This window comes from Hypanus sabinus, chromosome 12 (assembly GCF_030144855.1).
Source record: "Hypanus sabinus isolate sHypSab1 chromosome 12, sHypSab1.hap1, whole genome shotgun sequence".
NCBI lineage: Eukaryota > Metazoa > Chordata > Chondrichthyes > Myliobatiformes > Dasyatidae > Hypanus > Hypanus sabinus.
The window spans coordinates 102,149,917-102,161,693 of record NC_082717.1 but is presented as its reverse complement, the minus strand read 5'-3'; the positions used below and the strand labels follow the sequence as shown (position 1 = coordinate 102,161,693).

Genomic DNA, 11,777 nt, shown 5'->3' with positions numbered 1-11,777 from the left:
AGCTTCTCCCTCTCAAAATTCAGGGTGAAAGGTGGAATGATCCTTCCAGATAAGCCAGGCACCTAACTCCCTCCTTGTACAAGGTGGCACTGGCAACATACATTTTGAGGGCAGCTTACAAAACTGCTAGATATTTTATGTTCTTCCGAACTACAATCACTGCAATCTGCAGCTTGAAATTTCCCTTTAAGAAACAAACTTTTGTCTGAAGAACTGATGATTTTATGATCACTTGAAGGATTCGGCAAATGAATCAAGACTGGGGGGGGGGGGGGTCTAGGACCATGAAATGGATTAAGGTCACCCATTGCTGAAAAGGAGAGCGCTGGGGTGGGCTTCAAGCCAAATTATAGCATTGAGGCCCAAGACTGGGAAACGAACCAGTGATCAGCCCCACTACTCCATGCCAGACAAGATCCCCAACCCAAGCACATCCCATGTCCCAGCGCTTGACTGATCTCCCTCTCTTCTCATTTCCGCCATTGGGTGGGAGGTGCAGGAGACTTGGGTCCCACGCCCACCAGGTTCAGGAGTAGCTGTTGCCTTACAACCACCGGGCTCCTGGACTGACATGGATAACTCACTCAACCTCAGCTCTGAAGTGACTCACATTCAGGGATGTTGCCTTTCTTTGTGTGTGGGTTTTTCATTATTTCACTATTTTCCAGTGAGTGCCTGCAGGAAGATGGATCTCAAGGTTGTATATGGTGTACTGTACATACTTTGATAATAAGTTTACTTTGAACCTTCTGCAGCTCAGAAGCTTTATGGAACACCTAGATGTCATGTGACTACCGTGCTACCGTTTCTAGGTCTCTCACAACTATCACCAGCCACATTTGAATGATTTCCAGGCATGACTTCCAGGCCTAACCCCAGGCAAGTCTGAGAACAAAAAACACATTACAATGGCTCCCCTGAGATCTGGCAGGTAGCTGAATAACCTTGTGACTGCACGTCAGCTGAATGTTGATGGATTTGGGTCCCTTGGGTTTGCAGTTACAGTTACCGATCTGGGGATGTGTGGATCTCCGCGTGTGCAGCCTGTTCTCCAGGCCTGCAGAAAGCCAGCTAGCGGAGTGGCATTGTGAGAGACAACGCGCGGTGGCTGGCCCCGATTTCTCATTTGGAAGAGACTTGGTGGATCTGGGACGATCTGGAGTTCAGGGCACAGAGCTGAATCCTGATGAGGTGCAGTGGCTAGTGCAGTTGCCCTTGCCACTGAGCTGCCAGCTTGTGTGACAGAGTATATCAGCTTCTCGTTACTCTCTTTCTCTATGCAAATCCCTCCATGCCACATCCTAATCATTCATCCAAGGCTAATGACAGGCAGCTCCCTCCCACACCCCTTCCTCATCCAGAGCACCTCTCTGTACAACTACTACTCTGAGCAAAGGTGGAACATCAGGTGGAAGCTGTGAGTACCGTGGGCTGTGGTCCTGCAGGCTTTTCGAGAGAAATTGGGCTGTATTTTGGTCTATTCTTGGCTTCCATGACAAGATTTGCAAAGTCCTTATGTACATTTTCAAATCTAAATGCCAGTTAAATCATTGTGGAATTCACTCACTGAAGTATTGACATCACTTAACCAATCTCTCTGTGGGCAGTAACACTGAAATAAATCTGCCGGTAACATTCAGAAATCGATGGGTTGGAGTCCGTTTCCTGAGTTTGCCCAGTGTAACCTTCCATTTCAGCTCATTCGTCCCCACATTTCACATTGACTGTGTTTCGTCGAAAGAGAAGAGGTGAGCAGTATTTAAGCAGAACAGAGTTAAGGTCAAATGTCTGCGGGTGCTGGGGAGGAATGGACAAAGTATCTATTGGTAGGGTAATAGGCTGGAATCACAAATGTATGGGATAGATGTAGATGGTCCTCAGGAGCAGGGAATAGTCACCGACCCCGTGCAATCAAGGCCAACATGATTTACTAAAGGTACATACCAGTTCTGTTAGTTTCGTGCACTCAGTCACTCAGGTCTTTTACATTCACACTACTTGCACCACTCCGTTGTTGTGCACACTCTCTGCGAGCAAGAAAAGTCACGGCACCCTCGTGCGTATGACAATAAACTGCTCTGAATCCGACACATTCCAATAAGAATTTGTTTGCTTCCCCTCCCTTCCAAATTGGATGATCTCACATTTCCCTCTGATACTCCATACTCACTCGTGTTTCCCACATCCTTTAAAGCTTGCGCAAAGGAGGCTTGCCAGAATGCCGCCTGGTTTAGGGAGCTCTTTTTTATGAGGATAGGCTGAGTGAGATAGAGCAGGTTAGATTCCTTCCTACCTCTTCCACCTGTCACCTTCTAGCTTCTTAATTCATCTGCCCACCTTCCCTCTCCCTAACCTGGTTTCACCTACCAGCTTGCACTCCTTCCCCTCCCTCCACCCTTTATTCTGGCATCTTACCCCTTCCTTTCCAGACCTGATGAAGGATCTCCGGCTGAAACGTCGACTCCTTATTCATTTCTATAGACGCTGCCCGACCTTCTGAGTTCCTCCAAGCATTCTGTGCATGTTGCTTTTGGATAAGTGAGCTATTTCCAAATTAGCCTTCAGCAACTGGGTGCAACAGGGGTTAATGTTACTCAACTAATTATGGTCAGGTTGAAGATGCCATGCATACAATAGCCAAATTTGCTATCGATTCTCAGTTAGTGTGAGGAGAAGATGGAGTGCCTGCAAAGGATGTGGACAACATTAGCGAGTGTGGAGTTGGCTGTGCGCATGAAGCAAACAACATTAACAAAGTTCAAAGTCAACTTATTGTCAAAGCACATATTTTCACCTTTTACAACCCTGAGATTCATTTTCTTGTGGGCATACTCAGTACTTCCAAGAACCATAATAGAATCAGCGAAAGACCACACCCAACAGAGGGGACAACCAACAGGCAACAGACTGTGCAAACAGAAAAGAGAAAAAAAAGGCAATAAATATTGAGAAGATGGGAGGAAAAATCCTTGAAAGTGAGTCCATAAGTTGTGGAAATGGTTCAGTGAGTGATAGGGCAAGTGAAGTTGGGTGACATTAAATGTACATATAGTAAATCATAAAGGACTTATTCTTTATTGCAGGGGGTTGTGATATAAAAGTGGTGAAGATTTTTTTTGGTCATGAATGAACAAATAACTTTATTTGCAGGGCTAATCAAAATGCACATTGAGTATGTTAACAATGGTTGATATCACAATTAATCTCCAGTGTTAAAGCGCATTTGAATTTCATTTTGATGGATGATGTTGCATGATAATATAATGCCAAACTCCACAAACACCGAGGCTGACACGCTATGCTCTATTGCCAAACAATAATAGAATCTCTGATGAACAGTTTACTGTGTGCAATTACCTTTAATTAAGTTTTAAAATTTTTTTATTGAGTTTTCAATGATTACAGAAGAAAAGAAAAAAAATTATCAACCCTTCCCCCTCCCCCCTCCCCCCTAACATATCCCTATAGAAAGAAAGAAAAAAAAGTAAAGAAGAAAGAAAGAAAGAAAGAAAGAAAGAAAGAAAGAAAGAAAGAAAGAAAGAGTGCCTGGATATCGGAAGATCCCCACATGCTCCATGGAGTTCAAAATAGCTTTAGTATATATATTTATTTATTTCTCCAAATAACCAGCAATCTATCTAATTAATCAATTAATTAATTAATTAATCAATCAATCTATTTATTTATTTGTTTATTATTTATTTACCCTGGGACTCCATGGAGTTGTGTACTCCATTATTTAAGGAGGGTTCCTCTCGCATAGAGGGTAATGCAGAGAAGGTTGATTACTGACATAAAGGATTTTTCATAAAACCTTTACAAAGAGACTGACTAGATGCTCATTGGAAGTTAGAAGATGTAAACTCATTGAAATGTAAAATATTCCATGTGGGACTGACAGGGTTAATGCTGAGATTATATTTCCTCTTGCTAGGATATCGACAATTGGGAAGATTAAGTTTTGAATAAATCAAAGTGAAATGAAGAATTTCTTCGCCGCATTGGCTCTCAGGATGAGTCTTTTCATTCCAGAACAACGGAGGTGTCCTCCTCCTTCAAAGGAAGGGGCTTCCCTTCCCCACCATCAACGCTGCCCCCAACCGCATCTCTTCCATTTCACACACGTCTGCCCTCACCCCACCCTCCCACCACTACACCAGGGATAAGGTTCCTCTTGTCCTCTCCTACCACCCTATCAGCCTCTGAGTCCAGCACATAATTCTCCGGAACTTCCGCCATCTCCAATGGGATCCCACCATCAAGCACAGCTTTCCCTCCCCTAACTTTCTGCAGGGATTGCTCCCTATGCGACTCCCTTGTCCACTCGTACCTCTCTACTGATCTCCCTCCTGGCCCTTATCCTTGCAAGTGAAACAATATCAAGTCACTTTTTATTGTCATTTCAACCATAACTGCTGGTACGGTACATAGTAAAAACAAGACAACATTTTTCAGGACCGTGGTGCTACATGAAACAGTACAAAAACTACACTGAACTATGTAAAACTATGTAAAACACAGAAAGAAATTACACTAGTCTACAGACTTACCCAGGACTGCATAAAGTGCACAAAACAGTGCAGGCATTACAATAAATAATAAACAAGACAATAGGCACAGTAGAGGACAGTAAGTTGGTGTCAATCCAGACTCTGGGTATTGAGAAGTCTGATGGAAGCTGTTACATAGTCTGGTCGTGACAGCCCGAATGCTTCGGTGCCTTTTCCCAGATGGCAGGAGGGAGAAGAGTTTGTATGAGGGGTGTGTGGGGTCCTTCATAATGCTGTTTGTCTTGCGGATGCAGCATGTGGTGTAAATGTCTGTAATGGCGGGAAGAGAGACCCCGATGATCTTCTCAGCTGACCTCACTAACTGCTGCAGGGTCTTGTGATCCGAGATGGTGCAATTCCTGAACCAGGCAGTGATGCAGCTGCTCAGGATGCTCTCAATACAACCCCTGTAGAATGTGGTGAGGGTGAGGGGTGAGAGATGGACTTTCCTCAGCCTTTACAGAAAGTAGAGATGCTGCTGGGCTTTCTTGGCTATGGAGCTGGTGGAGCTGGTGTTGCGGGACCAGCTGAGATTCTCTGCCAGGTGAACACCAAGAAATCTGGTGCTCTTAACAATCTCTACCGAGGAGCCGTCGATGTTCGGCGGGGAGTGTCGCTCCATGCCCTCCTGAAGTCAACAACCATCTCTTTTGTTTTGTTCACATTCAGAGACAGGTTGTTGGCTCTGCACCAGTCCGTTAGCCGCTGCACCTCCTCTCTGTAAGCTGACTCGTCGTTCTTGCTGATGAGGCCCACTCTTGCCCCTACTCCCCCTCCCTCACTACCATTCAAGGCCCCAAGTAGTCCTTCCAGGTGAGGTTACACTTTACCTGTAAGTCCACTGGGGTCATCTACTCTATGCGGTACTCCCAGTGTGGCCTGCTGAATATTAGCAAGTCCTGACTGAGATTGGGAGACCACTTTGTCGTGCACATTTGCTCCATCAGCCACAAAATGTGGGATCACCCAGTGGCTTCCCATTTCAATTCTGCTTCCCGTTCCCATCCCTCCCCCCATTCTGCCATGATGCCACACATGGGTTGGAAGAGCAATATGTTATATTCTGTCTGGGGAGCCTCCAACCTGATTGAATGAATATTGATTTCTTGAACTACTGGTAATTGCTGCACCCCTTCTCCTCCACCATTCCCCATTCCCATTTCCCTCTCTCACCTTATCTCCTTACCGGCCCATCATCTCCCTCTGCTGCTCCTCCCCTTTCTCTTTCTGACTTGGCCTCCGATTCTCTCCCTTTCTTTAGACCTTTCTTTCACCATCAGCTTTCCAGCTCTTTACTTCATCACCCTCCCATCACCTTCCTCCCCTCCGCCCTCTTCTCCCCTTTCTTTCCAGTCCGGTCTTGGCCCAAAACGTCAACTGTTCACTCTTTTCCACAGATGCTGCCTGGCTTGCTAAGTTCCTCCAGCATTTTGTGTGTGTGTGTGTGTGTGTGTGTTGGTGATGAAGTATTTCTTATCTCTTTGCAATTCTCTACCTTGGACCTGGAGATTGAGACCTTTGACAGTTGAAACACAAAAGAACCAAGAAAACGCTGGGGATGAGACTGAGTCACTTCATTATTGAACAGCAGAATAAACATCTGGAAACACTCAGCTGGTTAGGCAATTTCTGTGTCGGGAAAGAAACAATCCACATTTCTGATAAGGTGTCCACAGTCTATTTCAAAGTTCAAAGTAAATTTATTATCAAAGTATACAATTTGTCACCGAATACTACCCCGAGATTCATTTTCTTGCAGGTATTCACACTATTGGTATATTTCTGCACCATCTTGTGTCTCCGTCCCTTCACCTGAACTGTTTCCCTTTGCGCAGATGTTGCAAGAAGCGCTTAGTGTTTCCAGCATTTCCAGCACTTGCAGTTAATAACTATCATTGAATGGAGGAGAGGGGCCGACTGTTCCGATTCATATGTTCTTTTGTTCCTATGTACATTACACCTTCTCCTCTCGTGTCCAGGACAGCACCCAAAGGCGCGCCAGTGGCAGAACAGGGCGGAGACAGTCCGCGCCCATGCAGCTGGCAGACGCCCTCTGTCAATCACCCGTCACGTGGGGAAGGGGCGGGTCCGGTCTGGGGACCTTGCCCAATGGCGGGGCGGGGAGGCGTGACGCCGTGCTTTCCATTGACAGTGTCCTTGCGGGGTAGATCGGGAGACCCCGCGAAGCCAGGCGGCGAGCGCGTGAGTGAGAAAGCGGACGGACTCGGGGTTGGGGGAGCCGCGCGCAGCCGCCATTTTGTGAAGCACCAGCGCCAGCGGAGGGGCCGAACCAGCCGAGTTCGCACCGCTACCGCCGCACACCGGTAGCCAGGTGAGCACCGGCCGGCATCCCGCCCACCAGCCCGGCCCGGACCGGCGCTCCCGTCGGACTGAACTGCCGCCTTGCTGGTCCATGGGGAGCAGGGTCGGGGAGGAGGGGGCCGACCGCCAAACTCGAGGTGTGTCAGGGCGCATTGTTAGTCCGCGCTGGCCGGGGTCGGGCTGCCAGCCACTGCCGGGGTGTTGGGAGGTGCCAGCCGGGCGCCGCAGTGAGTGGGGGGGGGGGGTGGACGAGCCGGCTCCGGGCTTTTGTCCGGCCCACATGGCCGGTGACGGCGTGGCTTGGCCCGGCCTCCGGGCTGAAGGAGGTGGTGGTCCGGGCCCCGGGCCGCCTGGCCCGGGAGACCCATCCCCGACCCGGGCACATGTCGGTGTCTTTCCCGCCGCGCCCTCGGACCGTATGAAAAGGGCGGGAAGGCCCGGGTCCGCGGAAGCTCTTGGGCCTGGGGCTGTAGTTGGTCTAGGCCAGTATAGGGTGGTGCCCGGAGCCGGCCACGCCGAGCCTGTCTGTACCCGTTTTTCTGTCCGCACGGCTGTCAGCACTGAGCGGCGGCTCCGCACATGTTCTGACTTCCTTCTGTCCACGTGTACAGATGTCCACTGAAGCAATGGCGACCGAGCACATGAATGGGAATGGGATAGAGGAGCCCATGGAAACTTCCACTACCAGTCCTCGGTCTGAACACTACCAGACTTTATTAACGGCTGGCTTACCACGAAAGGTTGCAGACAAATTAGATGAAATTTATTTAGCAGGTATGTATTGTACACCCTTATCAAAACTGTTGTGTATAGTACGGTTAAAGTACACCCATTTGCTGTTGTGGTTCAGGTTCATAATGGGTCCCTGTTCTTAATTTTAAAATGAGCTCAACCTCAGTACAGCTGAACATCGCACGCAGGATAATTGTCCACATTGCAGCCCTTCCTTCAGCAGCAAGGCAAGATGAATGCCTACTGATGTAAGAAATGTGCCTATTTATAGACAAGTTTGTGTTTCAGATCAATGAAGCTGCAGTCTGCCCGTTTACACCTGAAGGAAGAGCTGAATCCTTGGAAATTCATTGTGTGGTCTAGTAATGCAATTTGTTTTTAGTGCATTGCCAGGCATGTGAAGTAAACCACGTTTCAGTTCCTGGTTTGTCAGCTGAACAGTCTCAGCCAGGGATGGAGCTGAGTCATGACAGTGCAGTTCTCCAGTAGCCTGTGATCCATTGATCCGATGCCTGTTGACCTAATAGGTTAACCTCACAAGATGACCATTGCTTAGAGTTACAGCAAAATTAATTGTTGTAATATTCTATTTTGAAAAAAGTACAATTTTGAGGCTATTTGACTATTTTACAGTGAATTTGCTACTGTTATTTGAGTACATTTATCAATGAACTTTATACAAGTGCCTTAATTTCAAAGGACATCTGATATATCACTTTGTGGGGGGGGGGAGAGAAGGAGGAGATTCCTTACTAGTGTTAGTATTTCAGAGTTTGAATTTGTCACTTTTCTGGTGTCCATACTGAAAGTTCGGGGGTGACCCATTTTCTTTTTAGTTTTATTCATGCTGAAATCTACATGTCATGATTAAAAACTCCTAAGGAGGTGAAGGTGTCCTTCTGTGGGGCTGTTGATTATTTTTGAAATGAAAAATATTGTACAGATCTGCCCTCCCTCAGGTTCTGTGACCACTGATAAAAAGCTCATCGCTGATGGACCCAGGCTAAGGTGTTTCAGCAAATGATATCTCCATACATTTGTTTTTCTCTAGCTTGACCATCCAATAATACTTTCTTAGTCTGAGTCTCACCTCATGTCTTCTCAGCTGGAGGACATATAAAAACTCAATGAATATATTTTAGTCCAGTGGAGCTTGATCTCACCTTTGGTTTTCATTGGCTGAAATTTCTCCCTGAATGCTGCTACTTATCTTTCTGCATTTAAGATTACCCTTTAGACTTCCCTGAAAACTTGATGAGTTCAGAAATTTGACTGGTATTTGGAAGTTAATGTTGAGTTTTCTGTGCCTTTTATTCAAAGTTAAAGTTGTTTTACAGTGTAAGCATCTAGGAAGAGGAGATGCTATAAATGCTATCACTGATTTTTTTTGTTGACTTTCATTACAAACAAGTATAGTAGGAACTGGCCATTCAGCCCTTCAAACCTACTCTGCCATTCAACTCATGGCTGACTTTATCTAGGTACTCTATTCCCACTCTACTTAATGACTTAACTTCCACAACTTTCAGTGAATGAGAATTCAAGGTTGTAGGCTCTTTGAAAGTGTTACTCTTCATTTCAGTCTTAAATGTGTGGCCTAGTATCCTGAAATCATGAACAACAACCCCACTTCCCTACAAGAAAGAGGTGCCTTGGTATCTGGCCTGTCAAGGTGCATCAGAATTTTGTGTATTTTAACAAGATCTTTTTTCAATCGAGGAATCACCTTTTGCTCCCCCTCAAGTGTACAATTTCTTAAATACTGAGACAAGCGTTGCACAGACTACTCTAGCAATAGTCCAAAATAATTGTTGCAAAACATCCTTCCTCCTGCAGTAAAATCCTATTCCAATGAAGGGCAATGTACCATTTGCCTTAAATGATAAATGGTAATTTTTGTAAGATCTTTTGAAGCCATTGTGGAAAAAGAATAATTCTAACTACTGTATATTTTATTTCAGCAGAGTTGAAAGTGTGATAAAGTGAGCAATTTTACAAGGTGAACGATACTGAATTACAATTCTTCAGAGGGTGTTACTAAATTCCAGGTCTTTTTTCCTGTAGGCTTGGTGTCCCATAGTGATTTAGATGAGAGAGCGATTGATGCTTTGAGGGAGTTCAATGAAGAAGGTGCATTGTCAGTGCTACAGCAGTTTAAGGAAAGTGATCTTTCACATGTTCAGGTAATCATTGTTTTCATCTTCCACAAGTACAGATTGTGGTGATGTTTTATAGGAATTTCTGTTATGTTAATATTTTTCAGTTTCTGGGGAGGTTTATAATTGGAACTTAAATGATAGGAAGTTGCTGCAGTTTTGCAGGTGTTGCAGAAATCTCTTCTTTGTACTCTTGGAGCTACGTTATAGTCAGGCTAAAATTAGTTGTTTTGAGAGTATAAGTTGAGGTTTTTGTTGTACTGTCCAAAATGAGGGCCATCCTGGGGTTATGGACAAACAACTTATGGACATCCTTGCATGTTGTGAACAGCAGAACCAGTTTCTTTTCCCTTACTCCTCTCGTTTATTTGCAGTCTATGACACTTGTTCAGGGTGCATCTGGGTGATGCTAGTTGTTGATACGATGCTATAAGTAGTGGTCAGTATTAAGTTTTATTGGTTGAATGTCCTTTGTGACTGATTTAATCTATTTTATTTTCCTGAAGAATAAAAGTGCCTTTCTGTGTGGTGTAATGAAGACCTACAGACAAAGAGAAAAGCAAGGATCTAAGGTGACAGATGCTAATAAAGGTCCTGATGAGACAAAAATTAAGGTACAGTTCCAATATTACAATGATCACAATACATTGCTCTTTGAATTTTACTGCCTGTGTATGTCTGGAAAAAGTGCTGCTTTTAGAGCCGTAGTTTGATTGGGGAAGGGAGCTGTTGTAATTTTGGTGACTTAACACTTTCAGAGGTGCTGGAAATTAAACATAACTTTGGTATCTCAATTGGTCATAAGTCATCAACTAAAGTCAGTTTGCAATAATTAAGATTGTTGAGAGACAGTTTGCAACAGATTTTCTCGACTTAGGGATGTTGAGGGGGATTGCTTTTGTCAGATGGCCGTGGGTATATTTGGCTATGAATGGGACAGTTTAGCAAAAAAGCTGTCCCTTTTTGGTAGTATTTATTTCAGATATTGGACAAAGTTCAGCATGACTGCTTTGGTGGCAGATTTCCATGCTAAGTACTGGTGGGGTACTAATTTTAGCTTGTGTTACCTAACTGGCTGACTATGTCAATGGATATCAAAATTGAGTTCTTGCCTTTTAGTGCTCTTAATAGTTAGGCCTATATTAAGTTGCAGGCAAAACAGAGGAATAATGTCTTCTGTTAACGTCAAGAAGTTGAACAGGTGAAGGGGTTTATTTAAATTTAAAGGGCCTTTCAATTTTGAATATCCACAGGGTGGACGTGGAGGATATATTTCTTGGATAATTTAGACAGGGGTTCTCACATGGACCCCTCGGTTAATGGTAGGGAGTCCATGGCTTAAAGCTTGGAAACCCCAATCTAGGCTATAATGGATTGTCCATTGAAGAGAATGGAGAGAACATTTTTTTGAGATTCGAGTATTCTGAGCTCTTTGTATTGAGGCATAATTAACCAGCATAGAGCAGTTTGGACCACTGAGTCTGGCGACCATTAGCCACACATTTACAGAATCCCATTGTATTTACACCATAATCCTGTCATTGGGATGTGGGAGGAAAGCCATGCTGTCACTGGGGGAGTGCTAACTGCTCAGTATCAGCAATGAGGATGAAACTTGGTTTGCTGGAAAGTTGAGGCAGCAGCTCTACTAACTGGGCTTACGTACATTTTCAAAATTTGCTTCCACCGTCCTTATGTTCTTAAGGTAGGAATGGGTGAGGTTGCAGTCAGATCAGTCTAACCAGCTGTTGTCATTAACTGTTAGGCTTTATCCTTCAGCATAATCAGCGTTGGGAATAGTTGGCATTCAATACAGGTGGACTGGAGTGGGTGGGTATTGGTCCGGCTGAGGTATTTCTCCCTCCATAGCCAGCACTTGCATTTACACTTTTTCTGCCCTAATTGTTGACCTGTGCACAACGGTCTTTTTGCATGTTTGACAACTGCATTGCTCTTGTCATCTCTCCTTTCTGGATCAGAACCAATAAGTGAGGAACTCAGTGGGATGGTGCCTTCC

General features: G+C 45.0%; 1 protein-coding gene across 3 annotated transcripts in view; it reads left to right on the top strand.

The window, feature by feature from the left end:
• The first annotated feature begins 6,706 nt into the window (after positions 1 to 6,706).
• Positions 6,707 to 11,777, top strand: part of LOC132403209 (heterogeneous nuclear ribonucleoprotein Q-like) — a 19,263-nt gene continuing 14,192 nt past the window's right edge. For 2 of the 3 annotated variants that reach the window (XM_059986591.1, XM_059986590.1), the window contains exons 1-4: positions 6,709 to 6,882; positions 7,484 to 7,646; positions 9,669 to 9,787; positions 10,267 to 10,374. In XM_059986591.1, the coding sequence (XP_059842574.1) occupies positions 7,484 to 7,646; positions 9,669 to 9,787; positions 10,267 to 10,374 (390 nt within the window). In that variant the 5' untranslated portion in view covers positions 6,709 to 6,882. Of the gene's footprint in view, positions 6,883 to 7,483; positions 7,647 to 9,668; positions 9,788 to 10,266; positions 10,375 to 11,777 lie in introns of all 3 variants that reach the window. The other variant, XM_059986589.1, reaches the window with a different exon arrangement.